The sequence below is a fragment of the Telopea speciosissima genome, chromosome 2 (genome assembly GCF_018873765.1).
Source record: "Telopea speciosissima isolate NSW1024214 ecotype Mountain lineage chromosome 2, Tspe_v1, whole genome shotgun sequence".
Lineage (NCBI taxonomy): Eukaryota > Viridiplantae > Streptophyta > Magnoliopsida > Proteales > Proteaceae > Telopea > Telopea speciosissima.
Genome location: NC_057917.1, coordinates 16,521,909 through 16,545,317, shown reverse-complemented (window position 1 = coordinate 16,545,317; position 23,409 = coordinate 16,521,909). Strand labels below are relative to the sequence as shown.

General features: G+C 38.7%; 1 protein-coding gene across 1 annotated transcript; it reads left to right on the top strand.

The window, feature by feature from the left end:
• The first annotated feature begins 17,052 nt into the window (after positions 1 to 17,052).
• LOC122649637 (protein SRC2-like) lies at positions 17,053 to 18,145 on the top strand. Its single transcript, XM_043842869.1, has one exon. The coding sequence runs from the start codon at positions 17,093 to 17,095 to the stop codon at positions 18,011 to 18,013; it is 921 nt and encodes a 306-aa protein (XP_043698804.1). The 5' UTR covers positions 17,053 to 17,092; the 3' UTR covers positions 18,014 to 18,145.
• The last annotated feature ends 5,264 nt before the right edge of the window (positions 18,146 to 23,409 follow it).

Here is a 23,409-nt window from a genome sequence, read left to right as displayed (position 1 = left end):
ATAATAAAATGCCAGTCCCAGGGCATGATTTGATGTAGCAAACAACACGCAGGGCTGCCAGCCAATGCGGGTCGCACGGGGAGCTCATGAACTGATTGAGAACCGTAACCGAATATGTAATATCTGGTCGGGTTACAGTTATATATAATAATCTTCCAACAAGACGATGATAAATGGCGGGGTCTGTGAGTAAGGTACCATCATCCGGAGTGAGCTTGAGGTTGGTATCCATTGGGAAAGTACATGGTTTGCTGCCAAGTAAACCAACATCAGCAAGAATGTCAAGAGCGTATTTCCTTTGAGAAAGATGGATCCCTTGCTTTGCCCAGGCGACTTCGATTCCGAGAAAAAATTTTAGAGGTCTAAGATCCTTAATTTGAAATTTGGAATGGAGATACTTCTTTAATTAACAATGTGATGGAGACAGGGTCATTGCCAGTGATGATAAATTGGTGAATAATTGGATGATTTTATTGATCATATCGTATGGTATTTATATACATGAGGAGGGAGACACAATCTCCTTAACAACAGGTGATTGATCTTAATTGGATCAATTACAATCTTCCTATCTAAGTACAATCTTATCTTACAGCAAAGAGATGAGGATAAAAATATAATGTACAGTCAAGGGAATCGACAGCTTGGAGAGGAAGGATATCATCTAATATTCTATTACTCAAAATCTCATTTCTTTCAGCTTCTTCTTTTTCTTATGCAATTTTGAAGCACAGTGGAATCTCCAAAAGTAAGTTATAAAAACAAGGTGGGACTGATGGCCATTGCAGTGGAGCGGCGATGTTCGTGCAATCATTATTCTTCGCTCATGGATTCAGGTATTTCGAAACTTGTCTCCGTATAGATTGTTTGTGTGCTCATATATTATCCATGTTGTATTGGATGAATATTTTCTATTACTCAAAACCTCATTTCCTTCATCTTCTTTTTCTTATGCAATTTTGAAGCACAGTGGAATCTCCAAAAGTAAGTTATAAAAACAAGGTGAGACTCTATCCCCTACACTTGAATTTCACTCTCTCTCTCTCTCTCTCTCTCTCTCCTTTCTCTTTTTTTTTGAATTTTCTACCCAAAACCCCCCATTTTCTTGTCTGAAATTTTATTCCAAATAACTAAAATATGATATGGTGACTTGCCTCTTGAAGCTCAACCTCCCCTTCTAGATCCTTGCTTCTCCTTCCTTTGTTCCTTTGATTTGCAGCCCAAAATTCCATTCATCATTCATTTTATTTCAGTCAACTCCCTAAAAACCCTCTTTGCTTTCTCACTTCCTTTCTCTCTTGCTCCCTACTTCACAAGGGACACACACAAATATGGGAAGAGGACCTCTCTAACTACTGATTTTTCTTTTCTCCTTCTCCCTTTCTTTTTTTTTTTCCCCCATTCTCTAAGGCTTTCTTTGGTAGCATTTTTGTTTTTGTTTTTTCAGACATAAAATCGTGTTTACAAGTGTTTGGTATCATTTATGGACCCCATTTCTCTTTAAATACATCAAAATAATAGAAAAACCATAATAGAGTTGAGACCCTATTATGTATTTTGGCCAAAAATGTTTTTTAGTCATTTTTGGACACTTTAGGGTCTTCTTGGTATCATTTTTCATTTTGTTTTTGACCTATTAAAAAAACAATCATTACTGAAAACCATTTTGATCAAAACCTAAAACTGTTTGGTAACTACTAAACACAATAGATTGTGGAATGAAAATAAGTTTGGTACCTACCTATGCATAAATAATTTTTATAACATTTTTGAACAATAGGCCCAAGTCATGGAAAATAAGCATTGAAATTCTGTTTTTTTTTTTTAGAGAAATTGGCCCAAAGCCCATATATATTTTAGTGGTAGGTGAAGAAATTCTTCCATCACCCATTTTCTTTCCCAAATCAACTGTAAATGTAAGGGATGGGGATTCTTCTCCTGAAAACATCAATTTATGCTCTAGGAATCAACAGGGAGGAGCTACAATTTGAATTTGGGCACTCGCTTCCCGTGTCTCATGGCAAAGAATTGATCGCCATTATCAATAATAGTGAGAGTATAGTCAGAGAGATAATCTGCAACAGAGAAAATATAAAAGTACCTTTCCACTACAAGGTTGCTGGGCAGAGAAGCTAACTTTAGAAGGGAAAATGGGAAGCCCCATGAAGCAAGCATCTCTAATTAGTAGGGTAAAAGAAAGTAACCTTTTGCTTTGCCTTGTGTAGACGCTGAATTTTGTCACCCCCCGGCGATGATGACAATAGGATACGGACAGACATCGGTATCTCTCTCAAGAAGTACTCTTGTCCCTACATCTGAACCAAATCACCCTAACATCCCTAAAATGACTTATCAGACCCTTTTACTAAACGCTGAAGGAGGTACTGCTCACCCTCCCCTACCATGGCAGTCCCGCTAGCCGATTAGAGGACCATGGGGGTCTAGGGGGGTAGGCAGCCCCCCTGCGGGGGTGTAGGGGAGCGGAGCCCCCCAACAGAAAATTTTTTGAAGAGTCAGAAGGGAGACAAAAACCCAAAAAATAAGGAAAAGTGGTACTGCGCCCCGACGGCGCGGTGGGCTCCTTCCCACGGCACCATGGGGACGTGTACTTGATTTCTATGGCGCCATAAAGGGGTGTGACATCAGCCTGTTAACGTTACCCATGGTGCCATGGAAAAGTCCCCCACGGCGCCGTGGACATCTCCACGACGCCGTGGAGGGCTTATCCGGCCAAGGGTGAGGGTCCCCCTCCCTCATTTTTAAAGCTTTTCTCGGGTAGGGAGACCCTCCAGGGCTTGTTTTGCCCCCTTTTCATCCTCTTTTCCCCCATCTTTTCCTCATGAGTATGTGAGTGAGTGGAGTTCTTCGACCTGGGTGGATCCTTCGATTACCCATCCAAATATAGAGCGATTCTACTCTTAGGTATTGTTATCCTGTCAGTGTACGGATACCGAAAAACCCCCTTCACAGCCGTTATTTTGTCTATATACAGATAACGAGAATCTCTTATATAGCTGTTACTCTGCCTGAAGTCTGAGTGACAAAACTCATCTCGTATAGCCTCATTCTGTCCAACAAGAGAGAGACAAGCCGATCGTCCCTCTCCACCTGAGCCATGGGACATCACATATTTCGCCCTCAGTGCGCTTTCATTTATTTTTTGCATTTCTAGACAGGTATCTATCTCTTTCCCTCTCATTATTTTGGGCATAACGTAGACAATAAGCAACTCGTTTAGTGTACATAATAAATGATTTTTTCTTTCTTTGTCAAGATTAGTGTATCATAACTTAGCCTTACATGTTAGTATATGATATATTATCAAGGGAGAATATTTGAAAACCAGCATCTAGTAGAAAGATCGGTTTATCCGGGCGAGGTGGGTGCCTAATACCTTCCCACCCTCGTAACCTGACTACTTACCCTGAATCTCTGACCAGACCATATGGAATCACATAGCCCTTTTCGCTAACCCCGGATGGGGCTACACCATTGAGTCCTAGGCCCTAATCCTAGGTGGCGACTCCATTTCTTTATAAAGCATGATCCTAATCCCCATGATGATATATCAGAAAGATACGTCGTTATTCATCGAAGTCAATCCTTGTCACCAAGAGGCTGAGGAACCCTCGTCCTGAGGACCACGGTACGTGCACCTTGCTGTGAACCGAAAGAGAGATGACTGTCCAGAGAGAAGCCCATATAAGATGGAAGAGCCTTGAGTTTCCACTGAGAAAAGTAGAGTTGCACAGACGAAGGAAAGGGGGCTGTATGTGGGAATCGGAGGGAAGGACATGGAGTAGAGGTGACGGATGGGAGCACCGACCTCAGAGATGCCATGCTCCAAGCCTGACCAACACAATAAAATGGGGCATCGTCGTCATCATCGCGGTGCAAGCACTCCACGCCATTTGATGCAATCATTGTCTATTGGGGTTCTCACTTATCAGACGATTGCCACTTCAAACCAACTGGAAAAATCAAAATCTATACAAAACAATAGCAAAGGTGATAGCTCTCTCATCAATGACATATGAGGAGCAGTACATCATGTGATGAAGCTTGAAAGCGTCATCTGCCTCCGTGAAGCTCTGCAGATACAATGGGTTGTTCTGCTCGTTGGATAATGAACGAAGACGTCAGATTTCGAGGTTCAACACTATGACGTTAGGAAATGAGAGTAATGAAAACAAAGAAAGGATGAGTAGAGATGCGCATCTGGTGACCAACAACGGTGACAAAAATGATCATCTTCTTCGATGTTACATCACGACGACGACCATTGGCATTTGAGATATGCTCGATGTATGGCTTAGCACACAAACTGCAACACTGCTTTCCAGGCTCCAGTGTAAGAAATTTGACTCATAAATAGTTTCTCATCTTTGGCCCCTTTGGGCGAAGCCCGAATCGAGGACCTGATCGTAGGTTGCACAGTAGATCGGTGAGGCTCGTTACAGGAAGAATAAGGAGGAGGGGCTAGCCTTTCTAAAAATAAAATCAAATGTCTATTTTACCCCTTATATTTGGCCTTATGAGCACGTGCTCATTAAACTTGAGCGAAAATGAAGGAAAAACATTTTTTGTCATAATCCATAATAGACTCAATTTTAAATAAAAACAAGTTTAAAAAATGATACCAAACCCATGAAAAAATGATACCAAAAAGACCGAGCATGTGCTTTTAACCCCAAAATTGAGGGGTAAAATAATCATTTGCTTTTGTTATTAGAAAGGCAAATCCCACCCTTCCTCCTTTCTTTTTGTTCTTCCTGTAGTGCACCTGCAGCCCAACCATAGCTATCTTAAAAATCTCTATACTACAATATATATATATATATATATATATATATATATATATAGAGAGAGAGAGAGAGAGAGAGAGAGAGAGAGAGAGAGAGAGAGAGAGAGAGCGCCAAAAACAAAAAAAATACATGAATTGCAGGGGAAGAAAATAGACAGAGGGAAAATGAACAAATAGATTGAATGGATAAGTGAGAGATGAATTAATAGAATAGACAACAACAATGTCAAACAAAGGTAAAGATTAGGGTGGGATTACAGCTTACACTGTGGACCTTAAGAAGCTCAAGACCGCCAACGAAAATGTTGTTGACATAACAAAATCCAGAAAGCCTCGCTCATCTTGGCGTGATGCAAACCATCGGCCCAGTTGAGGGTGATGTTAGCATCCCCACGGTTGAGCTTGACGGCAGTGCCGATGGAGCCACTAGCAGAGGCCTGGCAGAAGGAAAAGAGTCCGTTGAAGACTGGACTGTTGGGTAATTGTATTATAATTCTTTACAAATAATTGAAAGAACACAAACTGTAATACAATAGCTTAAGCAGTAGAAACTAGGCTTGACCTTTGGCTGAAATGAGAAGACCAAAACTTGGATTTGATGTTGAGTCACACCCGCAACAACTTGAACAAGCTTCAGGTTGAGTCACACTTGTGGTGCTGCCTTTAAGGTAATTGATGCCTCCTACTGTCAAGGGTTGTTCTGCACCACTATCCCAAGATAAAACAACCTCTAACTAGAAGATAAAGCAGTTCTTCTAGTTCCTTGAAGGAGCCAAGAGCTTCAGCACAGCAACCCTTTAACCTTACACAGACTTAGAAGAAAAGAGGGAAAGAAAGATAAAACTTATGTGATTGCAAAGTATGGCATGGATGTATATCAAGATGTGTGTTTTTCAATGTATTTGGTTGGGCTTATATGGACCAAAATCAACCCTTGCACAGCCTTGGAATCCCCAAGAATAACCACCCACTAATGACCAATTTAATTGGAGAATGAGACTTATGGACATGAATTAAAAATTAATTCATAATTTATGGCTATTCCCCACTAAAGACCATGAAAGGCCTTAAAACCCCATAAAGGTAAAGACATAACCTATGGCCGTGAATTGAGAATTAATTTCATAAATAGAATTAATCTCAATCAATATTCTTGACCCACCTTCCCACTCATAGTAGTGACCATGAATGGACTTTAGGGTACCCATAGGATATTACAACCCTTTTGAAATTCAACCATTACTTCCTTGATCACATGAGTCCTACACCATAACAAAGCAATCAAAACCTTTTTGAAACTTAAAAAATAAAATATATATTTTAAATATTTTAAATCTAATAATTCCCCACAAGTTTCAAAATGACACGAAAGACACATGTTGTGACTAAATTAGACTCTATAGGACACATCGTTGTAGGGGTTTTCCAAACTTGAACCTACACTAGGTTTAATGGACCGCGCTACAGAGTAGAGGTGGGGTCAAACTCCTTGAACCTTTCCTCATTGGTGTAGCTGACCGTCCCATCAACCATATCCCATAGGTCAACTTTTGGGCTACCCATCATATAACTACTTTGGACTTTTGAACCGGCCATGTCCCTTATCTTGAACTCATGAATGTTTTAGAGAACTTGCCTATAAGTTCTTATCGGCAGCGGCCACACCCCCTACATTCACTTAAGTTAGTCCCTGGTGTGCACCACAACAGACACCCCCCCACATTTCCTGGGATTAGACTAATTAAGAGCTTTACCGCTTAACCTTTTTATTTGTGGTAGTACTACTTTCACCATCTACAGCTTGGAATGAATATTTATACAAGTAGTAATACAGAATTGGTCAATTGGTGACTTTGTTTGTATCCCTTGAACATAATTTAGGCATTTAGCCTCTTCACATAGGTAGGGTGTCCATCATATGACCTAAAGATTAGGCATTAACCCCATTCCTGTAGATGCACTACACAAGTTCTTGATAGACATAGGCTTTGTGAACATGTCAGCTTGGTTACTTTCTGACTTCACATAATCGATAGCTATCATTCTTTCATCTATGTACTGTCTCACAAGGTTGTGTCTGAGGTATATGTACCTCCTTTTACCATTGTATATCCGGTTCTTGGCTAGATGAATAACCGCTTGGTTATCACAATATAGTGATACCGATGGCGTCGGTTTTTACCACAATAGAATATTCGCTATTAAGTTCCTAAGTCATTCGGCTTCCATTCCCGTATTTTTCAAGGCTATGAACTCAGCTTCCATGGTAGAGCCTGTCCCACAAGATTGCTTTGTGAAATTCCATGAGATTGCACCGCTAGCTAGTGTAAATACATACCCACTAGTAGCTAAGGACTTGTTTGTATTTGAGATCCAATTTGCATAACAATACCCTTCCAAAACCACTGGTTTATCACTATAGTGTAAACTATAGTTTATAGTACCTTTTAGGTACCTTAGTAACCTATCAACCGCGCTCCAATGTTCCTTACTTGGATTGTGAGTACGTTGACTCAACTTTCCTACAGTAAGGGTAATATCTGGACGCGTACAATTCATTAGATATGTGATCGAACCACTAATTTGAGCATATCTTTTTTGATTCACTGGTTCACCTAGGTTTCTTTTCAAATGACACCCCATATCAAAAGGTGTTTTAACCGCTGAAACTTCATGGTATCCATACCTTTTAAGTATGTTTTCTGCATAATGGGCTTGAGATAATGAAATATGATTTTCTTGCTTGATGATCTTAATCCCAAGGATCACATCAGCCTCTCCTAAGTCTTTTGTGTCAAAACTAGACATCAAAAGTTTCTTAGCTTAATTAACCATTTCCAACACTACAAAAAAAGTGCTCATTTGCCACACTTGGGCGGAGGTCTTTAACCGCGGTTGCCGAGAATCGTGGTAAAAAAGCATTTATGGCCGCGGTTTCTATAAAATGCAGCCAAATGGGTAAAAATTTATCGTGGTTTTGATTAACCGTGGCTATTGATATACATATAACCGCGGTTTAGAAAAAACGACGTTGAATATCCTATTTTATTCGCGGTTTCATGAAACCGCGTTGAATATACTCTATTTGGCCACGGTTCTAAAAAACCGCAGTTAAATATCTTATATTTAGCCACGGTTTCCAAAAAATCGTGGTTATATATATGCATGGTCATTTAGCAATATATATAATATAATATAATATATATATATATATATATATATATACACATATGTATATACACACACATATTTCTAACAATTATCAATTTTTCATGCTCCTCCCACAATTTTTCGGCTCGCATCATTGTCTTCCAATGAGGGCCCTTGAAACAATATCTTTTTCCCTCAAACTTCGATTGATCTGATTTCAAGGTCATCAGATCCCCAATATCAAAATTTGGTAGTTTAGACCTAATATTTTAAAATTTTCATACCCACCTTACAATTCTGGCTTGCATCATCATTGTGTGAAAATAATTTTATATAATATTTTGACAACACATTATCTAATTTTATGATTGTTATAATGCAAAAAATTATTTATATATTTTTAACATAAAACTTTATGACTGTTCTTGGATTATATATATATATATATATATAAAATTTGTATATATATTATATATTGTTTTTACAAAGTTTTTCCCTGGAACTCCGATTGATCTAATTTCAATGTCATCGGATCCCCCTATCAAAATTTTGTAGTTTACCCCTCATATTTTCAATTAATCTGATTTCAATGTAAACGAATCCCCCTTTCAAAACTAGGTAGTTTTAGACTTAATATTTTCAATTTGCCATGGTTCCCTCATCATTTTCTAGTCCCATCCTTGTCGACCAATGAGGGCCTTTGAAACAGAATCTTTCCCTTTGAACTTTGATTGTCCTCCTTTCAATGCCACCTGATTCAAACGTAATTTTTTTTTTTTTCTTGGTCCTAAGCCATTAGTTAAGAGATACTAGTTTCTGGAAGGATTTAGGGGTTTAGGGTTTTAGTCGATTCTGATTATTTATCAATTTTTAAAATACAATGTGTGAAAAATAAACTTATATTGATAATAAATTTCTAATTTTTATTATTTTCTATTTTAAATGTAATTTTCTAATGTATATTGGGATGATTCTAGTCTATTTTGATTATTCATATTTTTTCTAAATTTATGTTAAAATTAAGTTATATTGTGTTTCCAGTTTTAATTTTAATAGTGTATTTGATTTTCCGGATTTTATATTTTTCACATATTTATTGTAATAAAATAATATATTTTATACACCATTTGATGAAAAAATATATAATTTTTATGCCTGCTCTATTGAATAATTATTTTTATTTTTTAGTATACTTTTCTAATTGTTCTGGGATTTTTTTAAATTTTTTTTTCATATAAATATTATTTGAAGTCTTTCTTAAAATATTTGTTTTTATAAATGAATAAAATTGTTGTGAATGATTTTGGATTTATAATAATAATAATAATACATATATATATACCCGCGGTTATGAGTAATTGCAGCTATATATCACTATGTCGCCACGGTTGTCTATAACCGCAGCTGTATATCACTATATCACCGCGGTTAGCTGTAACCGCAACTATATGTGAACTCAATGAACCAATTGCAAATCGACACGTATAAATATATACACCACGGTTCAATAAACTGCGGCCATATAGCAAAATTTTGAACTAAAAAAAAAGCCACTTGAATTTTCACATTCTCGCTCTTATTCCCCGCCTCTCCCTTTTCGGAATTCATCTGAATAAGATGAAATTCTTCTGTTGCAGGTGGAGTGAAGGGGCAGAGGAGGAGTAACGGTGGTTTGAGGATGCAGTAGGGCGGTGGAGTGAAGGGTAAGGGGTGGGGTACCGGTGGTTTGAGGACGCAGCAGGACATTAGTGTTGTACAGGGGTGGGGTTAGTAGCAGGGGCGTCTGCGTCCCTTGATTCATCTGCGGATTTTATGTTCGGTAAAGAAAAATGCAACAACAGACGTTGAAACAGCAACAACCGGCCTTGATTCTTCAGCACCAGCTGCAATAATCTCTCTATCATCCTGGTCTCTTGGCTCCTCCTCAAGTACGAGATTGTTTTCCTTCATCTCTTATTTTGTTTTTCTTTGATTGATTTGGTTATAGTTTTACTTGTTTAGTTAGTTCTCCTTCTCATCAGCTCGATTTGGTTTCCATGTTTGTCTTCTGGTTTAATGGATGATCAGTTATTTAAGAGAACTTTTTATATTTCAGACGCTGTCTTCTTCTTCGTTTTTTTCCCCACTTCTCCCTGTAAGATTTCGTTCCTTTCTTGTTTTTTAAAGCTACTAGTGGATTTTTTTCGGGTAATTTTTATTTTATTTTTTTGGTGTTTCGTGCCTATCTGTTTACATATGCCGTTGAGATTATCGAAGATTTTAAATTCCTGCACGTAGGTATTCCTTTCATCTTCTCATCTTCAGTTTACTTTCTTCTGCGATTTTCTATTTTGAGTCTCTTAGCAGTCAGAATATTTTAGGGACAATCTTTCATCTTCTGTTTTCATACCTTTAGCCTTTTGTATCTATAAGTGTGAGCAACTGTGATTATGTATTCTACAACAAGATTTGTTGTGAATTGATATATAGTTAATTTAGAAATTCAAATATCCTGGTCTATCTTCTCTCGTCTTAGTGATGATGTTAAAGAAGCACTTTGGCTATGAATTTGGATTACCATAACAGTGTGAAGGGGCAGGGGTATAGCAAGATCATGGTGGGGTTGGAGGCAGGGGAGCAATGTGCTGACCATGCCGGGAATAACCTCCCTCACCGGAGCCAGTCAGGGTGGGTTATTCCAATTTTTTTTTTTTTAATTAAAACACTTACATTTAGCCGTGGTGTTTCATAACCGTGGTTAAATGTAAAAGTATTTTTCTAAATAAAAAATAGTGAATTACTCTAAAAAGGTTTTACCAAAAAAAAAAAAAAAGAATTACTCTAAAAAGAGATTTTGACATATAGCCACGTTTATTTTAAACCGCGGCAAAAATTCTAATACACTCACAGATTTTTAACTGCGGCCAAAGACAATTTTTCAAATACCATAGTAGATTTCACTGCGGATCTGCCGCGGTTTTAAAACCGCGGTCATTGATCTTTACCCACGGTTTGAGGACCTATTATCACGGAAAAAACCGCGGCTAAAAAGCCAATATTTTGTAGTGCAAGTTTGTTCCCATTATAAGCATATCATCTACATATAGTAGTATGAATACGCCCCTACCACCATAGAACCTGCTATATAAACATCTTTCAGCGTCGTTTACAGCGAACCCATTTAAAATTAGAACATTGTCCAATTTTTCATGCCATTGCTTCGGTGCCTACTTTAATCCATATGGGGATTTCTGAAGTTTGCAAACCTTTCGCTCTTGGCCAATTACAATATAACCTTCTAGTTGTTTTATGTAAATTTCCTCCTCTAAGTCCCCATTAAGAAATGCTGTTTTCACATCCATTTGATGGATGACCAGGTTATGTATTGACGCCATTGCTAACATAACCCTTATCGTGGCAATTCTAGACACTGGGGCAAATGTGTCAAAGTAATCAATATTAGACTTTTGCCTAAAACCCTTGACAATAAGTCTGGCCTTGAAACGATCAAGTGACCCATCACCTTTTAATTTCTTTCAAAATATCCACTTGGTTTCTAAAGTTTTGGACCCAAATGGTAAATCCACCAATTCCTAAGTGTTATTTGCCAAGATTGAATCTAGTTCATTCTTGATTGTCTCTTTCCAAAAGACGGCATCCAGTGATGTAATAGCCTCTTTGTATGTAAGAGGGTCCTTGTCTACTAAATAGACAAGTCATTCATCATCTGTATATTTGGGTCATTTGAGTTGTTTGCTCATCTTAGGGCGACTTTAGTCATCATTACTCAATTCTTGATTGGTACCTCTTTCATTTGACTCTATTTCCCCATTAGTCAATTGACTATCCTTACTTATAGGTAAGTTGGACTTAAAGGAAAATAAATTTTCAAAAAACTTAACGTCTCTTGATTCTATGATGCTATTTGGTTCAATAACATCATCCATGACTTTAATCACCATAAACCGGTATGCTGTACTATTTGTAGCATATCCCAAAAATACACAGTCACCTATTTTTTGGCCCAATTTTCTTTTCTTAGAATCCGGTAACAACACCTTAGCCAAACAACCCCAAACCCGTAGATGTTTTAGACTTGATTTCCTACCAAACCATTTCTCAAATGGAATCATACCAGTCTTGTTATGTGGGATTCTATTTGATAGATAACATGTCGATAGCATGGCTTCCTCCCACATATCAAGTAGTACACCTGAACTCAATAACATAGAATTCATCATCTCTTTAAAAGACCTATTTTTCCTTTCGGCAACCCCATTTGATTCCGATTGGTATGGAGAAGTTGTTTCATGGATAATTCCATTTTTCTCACAAAACTTATCAAGGTTAAAATACTCAGTCCCTCTATCGGTTCTAAGTCTTTAAACCTTCTTGCCAAGTTGATTTTCAACTTCCATTTTGTAAGATCTAAACACATATTCGGCCTCATCCTTTGATTTGAGTAAATACACCATGGTATATCTAGAGTGGTCATCTATGAAAGTTATGTCGTAATTGTTTCCTCCCCTAGACTCATATGACTTATAGTTATTTAAGTCACTATGGATTAATTCCAAGAGATCATTCTTCCTATCCATAGTTTTATGAGGCTTTTGGTTAACTTTGCCTCTACACAAGTTATACACTTGTTCACGGGAGGTTCCACCTTATCGGTGATCATGCCTAACTTGCATAGTTTGGTTATATATTTCACACTACTGTGACCCAAGCTAACATGTCACAAATCAAAAAAGTTAAAAGAGACAACCATGTAAGCGAAAGAAGTACTAGTTTTCTCAATTACAATATTTTCAACGCTTAGTACAAATAACCCCTCACTAAGGTATCCCTTCCCCACAAAAATATTATTTCTAGTGATAACCGTCTTATCACTTTCGAAAACTAATTTCATTCCTGTTTTATTAAGCAAAGGAACTAAAATTAAATTGCACCTAATACCTGGCACATGGAGAATATTAGTGAGAACTATAGTCTTCCCCGAAGTGAGCTTCAAAGTCACTTTTCCTTTTCCATAACAGGGGCACTTTGGAAATTTTTCATGAATATTTTTTTATCCTCTATACTTATAGAATAGGAGGAGAACATCTTCAGATCACCACAAATATGTCTTGTGGCACCGGTATCCAATACCCAATCCTTTGGTTTTTCAACAATATTTGCTTCCGTGACCATAACAATAAAGACGTTGTCTTCAACTAGATTCACCTTTTTAGAATTTTTCTTCCTGAATCGACAATCTTTCTTGAAGTGCCTTAACTTACCACACACAAAACAAGTACGTTTCTTCTTATTGAAAGAAGGTTCATCATTGTCTTGACGATTCTTCCTTTTTTTGCTTTGTTTGTTGGTTTCTACCAAGTTCGCTTTTAGGCGTCTTTCCCCAAGGTCTTTTTCACCCTTGTCCTTGTGCCGGTTTTTTTTCTCAATTTTGATCCTTACAATCAACTGGTCTAAAGTCAATTTCATCTTCTTGTGTTTCATAGACGCCTTGAAGGCACCCCAAGAAGATGGAAGCTTTTCAATCAAGGCACCAGTCACAAATTCTTCTGGTAGAACCATCTTTTCCTTTGTTAGCTTTCCAATCAAAATTTGAAATTGATCAATTTGGTTTGAGACGGTGTCACAATCTTTCATAGCAAAGTTTAGAAAGTTAGCCACCAAGTACTTCCTCGAACCAGCATCCTCAAGAGAGTATTTTTTTACTAAGGCATTCTAAATGGAACACGCATATTCCAATTAACTATACACATGGTATAAATCATTTGATAATGCGTTCAAGATCCGATTCTTGCACTGGTAATCCGCTTGAATCTAAGCCACCCTTTTGCCCTCCTTTTCAGGATCATTATTTTTTTCTGGCATGAGTTCAGTCAAGGTAAACACCACTCCAATTTGGACTAAAGCAAATAACATCATTTGCCTCCATCGTTTGAAGTTTTGACCTTCAAATTGTTCGATCTTGTCAAATTCAGAGACAATCATCATCTTACCCAAATCCGAGATAAGCTCCGTCACCGATAGGATAATGTTGGTGGAGATTGAGTCAACGGTAGAAAAAAAAAAAAGAATCTCCTTATCATTGTGGCTAACAGGAACTCCGTCTTCTTGGTTATTTATTGCTCCTTCAATAATGTTGTTTGAGTGATTTCTTTCGTTGGCAGCTCCATCAATGGCATTGTTGTTCGAAGCATCATCCTTGTTGCTTACAACTCCAAGATCAGCCATGAGATCTTATTACAATCAATTACCTTAAACTTGTTGGGTAATTGTATTACAATTCCTTACAAACAATTGAAAGAACACAAACTGTAATATAATAGCTTAAGCAGTAGAAACTAGGCTTGACCTTTGGCTGAAATGAGAAGATCAAAACTTGGATTTGATGTTGAGTCACACTCGCAACAACTTGAATAAGTTTGAGGTTGAGTCACACTTGTGGTGCTGCCTTTAAGGTAATTGATGCCTCCTACTGTCAAGGGTTGTTCTGCACCATTACCCCAAGATAAAACAACCTCCAACTAGAAGATAAAGCAGTTCTTCTAGTCCCTTGAAAGAGCCTAGAGTTTCAGCACAGCAACCCTCTAACCTTACACAGACTTAGAAGAAAAGAGGGAAAGAAAGATAAAACTTATATGATTGCAAAGTATGGGCATGGATGTATATCAAGATGTATGTTTTGCAATGTATTTGGTTGGGCTTATATAGACCTAAAACCAACCATTGCACACCCTTGGAATCCCCAAGAATAACCACCCACTAATGACCAATTTAATTAGAGAATAAGACTTATGGACATGAATTGGAAATTAATTCCTAATTCATGGCTATTCCCCACTAAAGACCATGAAAGGCCTTAAAACCCCATAAAGGGTCATTCCCCACTAAAGACCATGAAAGACCTTAAAACCCCCATAAAGGTAAAGACATAACCTATGGCCATGAATTGAGAATTAATTTCATAAATGAGATTAATCTCAATCTATATTCTTGACCCACCTTCCCACTCATAGTAGTGACCATGAATGGACTTTAAGGTACCCATAGGATGTTACAATCCTTTGGAACTCAACCATTAGTTCCTTGATCACATGGGTCCCACACCATAACAAAGCAATCAAAACATTTTTGAAACTTAAAAAATAAAATATATATTTTAAATATTTTAAATCTAACAATAGTCCTCACCGACGTTGAAGCGCTTGAGGTGGCGAGAGTGGTTGTGGTCATGGAGGGTCTTGAGCATGACGAATAATAGGAAGTCCTGCCGTTGTATCTAAGGGGGTCTGGAACTCCTGTGCAACCCATGGAGCTCGTTGTACACCTCAGTAAACTCTCGATTGACTTTCCAATTCTCCTATATTAGAGACACTCGTCTGTCTATCTCTCTCTCTCTCTCTCTCTCTCTCTCTCTCTATTGAGACTTTAGTTACGGTTTCGTGAATGAATTGTCATGGAAGATGGTTGAAGGAGGAATCCCTTCACCCACTCCTTGAAAATTATTTACATTTAGGTAGTTGCCAAACGGTTTCCCATTCCATACTCTATTAAGTGTAATGTTTACCAAATAGTTTTCATTTTTTTTAATAAAAAATGATTTTCATTAATATATTTTTTTAAAAATTGATCATAAACAATGAAAACTATAGGGTAATTTACACGTATCTCCCCTAAGGTATCGTATAATTACAAATCCACTCGTGAGTTTTGAATATTTATGCATATTGCCCCTACTTTTTAAAATAATTAATTAAAAATGTTAGAAGATATCATATATTGACCAAATTACCCTTCATATTAAAATAAACCTTTTCTTCCATATTTAATTCTGAGTCTAACAGGTGGATTTGTTCTCTGGTCAAGAATGGGAACTTCACCACTAAAGTGGCTTCTAAATTCTTACAATCTTATAAGTTTACTAACTTTCCTAAGCAAAAGTCGTATTGGAGGCCGTTTCTTTGGAAACTCTTTATTCATCCGAAATTTAAAATGCTCTTTTGACGTGTTTTAAATGCAGGTATCCCAATCAAGGCACATATTTCACAATGGTTATACATTGATTCTCATTGTGTATTTTGTAGATCCAATGTGGAATTCTATTGACATCTTTTTCTATCATGTGAATGGGTCAAGTGGATATGGGCTGCGGACCCTCGGGGATTGAGAACGGATTATCTTATTGCATCATCTCTGGAATCTCTATGCATTCCAAGGACATGGACAAGCATTCTCTTAGATGATTTTTTTTTTTCAATTGTTATTATTACATGTTATTTTATTTGGAATCTAAGAAACAAAGTAGTGCATGGAACTCTTAAAGTTGATCCTCAACGGGTTCTAATTAATGTATCAAGAAAGCTGACTGATTTGAAATTGTACCCCCTACCCGATAATCCACCAGATGACAGGGCCGTTGATATTTGTGAAGACATTAGTTTATCTTCTATTGATTGGAAGATGCAATTCCCGTTATTACACTGTTCCATTTTAATTTGTGCAGAAATCACTGACCCGATCTTAAAGGGATCAGGATGGAGTTATTGTTTTTGGGTGGATGGAAGAATTTTGTTGAATTTTGTTGGTGGTTGCAGGTCTTTTGGATACAGGGCAACAAGTGGAAGCGACGGTGGAAAGTATTGAGCAAGGATTGAGACACGCTCAAGAATTGGGGATTCAACTTCAAGAAGTTTGGCATGAATGTACAAATGTGGACTACTGGCTCCCAGAACCAGTAGTGAAACCCTGGCCCATGCTTCTCATTCCATCTTTAGTTAACGTCACTTTTACTGCGCATGGACTTTTGTTCAAATGTACATCTCACCCTACAATTTCCACCATTTTGAGTGGCTTTGTTCACAAAGCTTAGGGAGAATGTTTTCTCTGCTGCTGTGCAGGCTGCGTCAAGGTACATGGCCCTGCCACTCAGGGGGTAGGGTGGTCATTGTGCCCATTATCATGTGTCTGGGCGTAGGCTGCGCTGCGGCAAAGAGAACAGCACCCCGCTCTTTAAAGTCACTAACTGTAAACTGTACGCTACGTAGCCAGACAGGAAAGTCACTCACTTTTTCTTAATCCCCTGCTCCAAACTCCAAAGTCGGTAATAATTTTTCGCTCCTCTTTTCCCTGAAATCCTTTCCGGCCATGGCTTTTCCCCCCATGTCTCCATCTTCTACAGAAGGGATTATAACGCCGCACGTTCGTCCCCCATCAAACGTGCTCGACCTTCATATTACCGTTGTCTCTGCTAAGCACCTCAAGAACGTCAATTGGCGCCATGGGGACCTCAAACCCTATGCCATCTTCTGGCTTGATCCCGATCGCCGATTGGCCACCAAACCTGACGAGTCGGGATCAATTCGCCCCGTCTGGAACGAACGCTTTACTCTCCCCATCAACCTTCTCTTCCTAGACCCTGTCCTCACTCTCGAGATCTTCCACTCTAAACCCTCCGAAACGCCGAAGCCCCTCGTCGGAACCCTACGGTTCCCTCTTAAGGATCTGCCCGAAACCGACAATTTTAACCTCATCAGGACCTTTGAGCTCCGCCGTCCCTCCGGTCGTCTCCAAGGTAAGATTCGGTTGAAGCTCGCCATTCGTGAACCCCCTCCTTCGCCGGTGCCGGATTACCATACAACTCCTTCTCCGAGCTATTATTACTCCAGTGCTCCGCCTCCTCCTCCTCCTTCGCGTGAGTACAGGGGATACATTCCTTCTCTGCCTGCTCCGCCGCCGCCTCAGTATCCCTACGGCAGTTACTCAGACCCGTATTCTGGGTATTACGCGGGATACTATTCTCAGCCTCAACCACCGCTTCGGCCGTTATTCGACCGTGTGTCTGGTTATGGTGGGCCGAGTGGACCCTCAGCACCATCGTACGATCATAAGCAGAAGGGAAGCAGGATGGGAGTTGGTACTGGTTTGGCTGTTGGAGCTGTTGTGGGGGCTTTAGGAGGGCTTACTTTGGAAGAAGGGTTGAAGTGCGAGGAGGAGAAGATTGCAGAGAGGGTCGAGAGCAACTTTGCTACCAGGGACGATTACAGTGAGTATCATGGTGATTACTGAGTCTTCTGGGTTCACTGCTTTCTACTAGTAGGGTTTGGTCTCTTCTGAGTTCTGAGGAGATGAAGTCGACTCACGGAGTCGATTTTAGGATATAATGCATCTTTATAGCATCTTTATATATATAAAATGTGTATATAGTTGGCCTTTCTTTTGGTTTTTATCTAATGCTGTTTCTAATTATTGCTTTAGAGATTAATATGTATTGGACGAGTATCATCTGGAAATATGTTACAGGTTCATGCTTTTTTGACAGAATCTGAGGCATCTAATACACACTGTGTTCTTTCACTGTGTCATGTCCTTTTCATGCTTTCTTATCTTACACGTGTTTCAAGTTTTTGGTTTCTTTGCGGCGAAATTTCTTACTTGAAAGGTTTTGTGCATTTGAATGTGGTATTAACTTGGATATGTTGATGTAGATATGATAGTAGTAGTAGATCACCTGTAGGAGACAGCTTACTCTGCTTCTAATCTTGTGCCACCATGCAAGTGCTATTTCCTTTAATGATAAGGACAGTCTTTTTAGTAACTTAATTAATTGGGGTCTAACTAAAAATTGATTTGCATGAGTTGGAAGAATTCTAAGGGCAGACACTTAATGAACAAAGTGGATTGTAGTGTGTCACAGCCAGGGCCAGGTAGTACAGACTTGGCTTGCAAGATCTGGTAGTCCCATCATGTAGTTGTCTGTGTACAGCCCTTTGGTATAAAAATGAACTTGTTGCATGTATTAGGTTAGCACAACTTCACGTGCTTTCTTTGTTAACCTGTGATTATAAACATGCAAGTTTATCACCTTAAAAAAAAAATTATAGAAATGGAAGTTAAAATTTTGGGGCTCATTGGTTCAATCCATTCAAGAATATTTTGTTAGACATGGCATCTCAAACTCTCTCTCATCAATTACTGGTGTCTTTGAATTTGCTCACCCAATTGATATTTGTCTTGAGTTATTGGATTTTTTTGAATATCTGGATTAGTTCATGGGCATCACCTTGGTATTGTAGCTTTGAACCAGAAGGAAAAGTTAATCCTATGTGCCTTCATCAGGGTTGAGGATTATTAGAGTCCGGCTTCATCGGATGCTCTTCCCCAACCCACCCCCCCTCCCCCCCAAAAAAAAAAAAAGATGGAAAAAAGAAAAAGAGAGAGGGGTCCAAGAATCACGTTGAAAATGGAACTATTCAAGGATGATGCAATTCTCTAACACTGTTTAGTTGCACATAATTGATGTATGAGTAGGAAAATTTGCCAGCTGTGTTGGCCTCCATCATGTAGTTAGATGATCATCTTGATGCAGTTCAGAAGAACAAGAACGGTACCAGCAGGCCAAGAATGGACCAATATGTTTAATTTTGAATGCCCAATGGGTTATATGGTTAGTACTTTTGGGTTTTTCTATTGTTATGGGTTAATTCTATAAGCCCAAATATTAGGGATTTAACACCTTATATGAGATTAGTGTTAGTTTCTGTTTTAGTAAGTTGTAATGTTGTATTCTTTATTTTAGTAGTGTTTCTAGAAGGCCAGACAGATGTCCTACATTCTAGACCTTAGTTTTCTTTGTTTTAGCAGTGTTTCTAGAAGGTCGGATAGATGTCCTTCATTCTGGCCCTTAGTTCTGTTTTATTGAAGTTCTAGAATAGTTTCTATTTTGGAGAAGACTTAAGTTGTAAGGAATTTCTCCTTAACTTACATAGGGGTTTCGTATTTGCTTGTTTCATTGAAATTGTAAATAAAGAGTAAGGGATCACATTACCCCTATGATTTGAACATTTCGTTAAGCTTATGCTTGCGGATTTCTGTGAGATTCAAAAATCCTTTGCTGTGAGATGCAGTGAAGCTTGTGGGATGCCGAGTTGGACTGGTGAAATGCTAGTCTAAGTTCTAGGTGGGAAGCCTAGTTCATATCCTTCTTCTATTCTATCTTCCGTCTTTTAACATGAATCTTCTCTCTTCTCTCTTCTATTCATTCTTCCATTAAAGGTTAGAATCTGTTTTCAGTTTTGTGCATACTGTTTCTTATTTGGTTTGCCCTCTTGAATACCATTCTGTCCCCTAACTGTTATTTGTGTTTCTTCTTAAGTTTGGACAGGTCCATAGGCTGTACTAGACCCCAAGGCAGTCCCATGGATTCTACTAATGGGTGATTTCACAACCTTCTAGAAGACCTGCGTCAGGACCTTATTGGCTTGGTTTCTAATTTTGTCCTGCTAGTTTCTATTTTTATACTCACTATTATTTCTCATAAGTTACTAATTCCACTTCCCACTTTCTATTCTGATTTCACTTGCTATTTCTTCATTTTAGCTATTGTTTTCTGCTGTTTCTAACCTTAAAATTTCTAAATTTTAGCCACTTCCTATTTCCATAACTCCTTATCTTCTCTAACTGTCGGATTCACGTCTAATTTTGGCAAACCATTCTATACATCTTAAAGGCCTTGTGACCAGAGTTGCAGCCAGATTTGATCACCCTAAACCAGGTTCTGGTTTGTTGTTAATTAAGGTTACCGATTGACTGCTGTTCTAGATCTTTGTAGGCTATTTGTTCCCAGCTTTGGGAATTAGATAGCCATTAACACCTACTTTGGAATCTCACTCGTTCAATCTAATTTCAAATTTCTGTAACACAAGAAATGGGCCTCTAACAGGTTCACCTGTGTGGGGTAAGGTTGAAATGGCAAACAATGGGATTGGTCTTATCGATCTAGCTATTGTTCTAGTGAGTAAGATGGTATGGATGGATCAAGTATTACAATAAAAGAATTGTAATGAACGAGAACATGGTTCTTGGTCAGGGAGCTAGTGCATGTAGACAGGGAAAGCTATTCTCAACTGACCAAGTTGAAATTGGACTGGTTCAATGAACCTGGATAATGGAGCGGTCCAGACGTGGTCTATTAGACCAGGTTTTGGTCAGTTCTGATCCATTCTTGGTCCAGTTCTAATACAAACAGTGGTGTTGCTTGCTGCAGGATTTCTGTTGCATCAGTTCTCACTGACTAGGAAAACTTTACCCACAAGTTTTGAAAAGATGAAGGACTATCACCGTGCGAATAGCATCCATCTTCAACACTAAACAAAATCTCGGTGGTGCGTTGGCAGTAGGAATAAAACCTGTTACCCTAAGAGTCTTTTGTCGGAGAAGTGAGGTGACATCATGAACTCTATTTCTTCAACGTCAGGAACAGTCTAGAATAACCATGGCTTCATGTTAGGTGTCCTTGAAGTCTTTCTTAACCTCGACCTCATGAACTCTATTTTTTCAACGTCAAGAACAGTCTAGAATAACCATGGCTTCATGTGAAGTGTTCTTGAAGTCTTTTTTAACCACAACCTCCTCAGATTTAAAATACTGTTTCGCTTCAGTGTTTTGGTCTGTCCGAAATTTTGTATTTTTCCTGCAAGGTTTTGGTTGGTCATTTCGGTGGGTTTTAGCCCAAATTAAGGCCTGAAACTTCATGGAAACCATATTTTAGGCTATATAAACACTTGTTAATGTTCAAATTGCAAAAATAGTCACCCAAAGTGGTGTTTTGGATTTGCACCCTTGATTCGCAGTATACGGTTGAATCCTAATGTGTAACTTAGTTAAGGGTGCGTCTGTTTGTAACCAGTTTTTTTTACCCTTTGTACAATGATGTGGCACAACAGTAGTGTCTAGTGATGTCATTTCACAGTGTAGTCTAACCTTTCTTCACCTTTCCCCTGCCTCCCAACCCTTAGAGGTCTCTCACCGCCATTTTCCTCCGCCCTGTGCTCCCCTCTGCAACTGCTGATTACTAATGGGAAAGTTCAAGTCATTATTGTCGTCCAATCCGGAATACCTATGCTGCTGCATCTTCCCTAAAATCTGATTTGGTTCATCTAATTCTGATGAACCATTGAAACAAAAAGATTTGGAAGTATCTTGCTCCTGTTTATTGGCATTTCTCAGATCAACTTGCAAGACTTGGTAGGGCCCGATCAAAGCCAAGTATCAACCTTCTCTCTCTCAACTACAAACATTACTTTCCTTTGAATTCCCCAATTTCGTCTTTAGCGTCATCACTTTTTATCAGGCGTAGTTCTGATTATGCTGGAATTCTCATTCAATAATTTCTGAGAGAAAAATTTGAGAAACTGTTCCGTCAAGTAATTAAAACTTCCCATTCCCCCTACTGTATCAATGAATGTGTTTTCTCCCTCTCTATCTCATGGCAAGCCAGGCTCACCTTCAATCGGCCGTGTTCTGTTACTTCAAATCTGCACCATATAAACTCTCTTTTCGGAGCCATCAAGGACGTCGAAGAAGCCGGCGGAGTCTTCACTAGAGAAGGAGCAGTGGCTAGTGTGGATGCAGCGGCTAACGGACGTCAGCACACTCGAAGTTTCTATTTGGAAGTGCTTATAGAATTGAAGATGTGAGAGAGAGATGGGGAAGGGGGAGCCGACACCGGAAAGGGAGAGGGAGAGGGGGAGGGAGAAAGGAAAATTACACAAAAACCTCTTAATTAAAATGAAAGAGAGAAATGTGATTTAAGGGCAAACGTGGAAAGGAAAAAATGGTTACAGCCATCCATTGTAACCACCTTGGTTACAAACAGCTTTACCCCTTAGTTAATTACACATACACATTGTTTAATACTTTAAGTACTATAGAACATAATAATTAATAAGCAATTTAAACAAGTAAATTCTCTGGGAAACATAAAGTCAACGATTCATAAGTCATAATATTAAGTACAATAACAGGATGATTACAAGTCAACTAGTCATCAAGTGACTCAAATGTCAATCTAATAATAATTATTGCATTATCCAGGATCGACCCCACTCATAGTCTGATGGAGCCGACATGCATTGTCCGCTGATTGTAGGACATATGAATGCCACATCATAGTTTGGGGGAAGAAACGAGTATAGTCCTCCACAGTTGCCATGTAAATTCCATCATCGACATGCTGAAGGTAACCTATCCTAGGATATGGGTCACCAAAGTATGAAGAACTACCCATTGATTCACTGTGATATAATGGCTATGGGAGCATGTACGGGTACAACTAGTGGGTTTGGGTAGGAGAAGATGTCATCCACAAAAGACGATCCACTACATCCCTGTGAGTGAGAGTCGTACTCAAAACTGGGAATGGATGGAGAAGATATATGCGCCCCACCCCCCCAAGCCAACTGTCCATATGGATGTGAATGAGATGAACTGTACTCTGATAGTGCTGGAGATGGACTGCTCTCTCCGCGAAAAGATGGGGCACGCCAATGCCCACTCGATCTGCTGTCCCTGTCACCAATACTCAATCCAGCAACAGAGCTAGATAAGGTATCAATGTCCATAAGATCAGCTTGCCTACCAGTACCAGGAAGACGGAACTGGCCATGACTCCCTCTCGAGTAAGA

Excerpts from the sequence above, each read along its gene's own strand:
- LOC122649637 (XM_043842869.1), top strand. The coding sequence starts at position 17,093 with ATGGCTTTTCCCCCCATGTCTCCATCTTCTACAGAAGGGATTATAACG.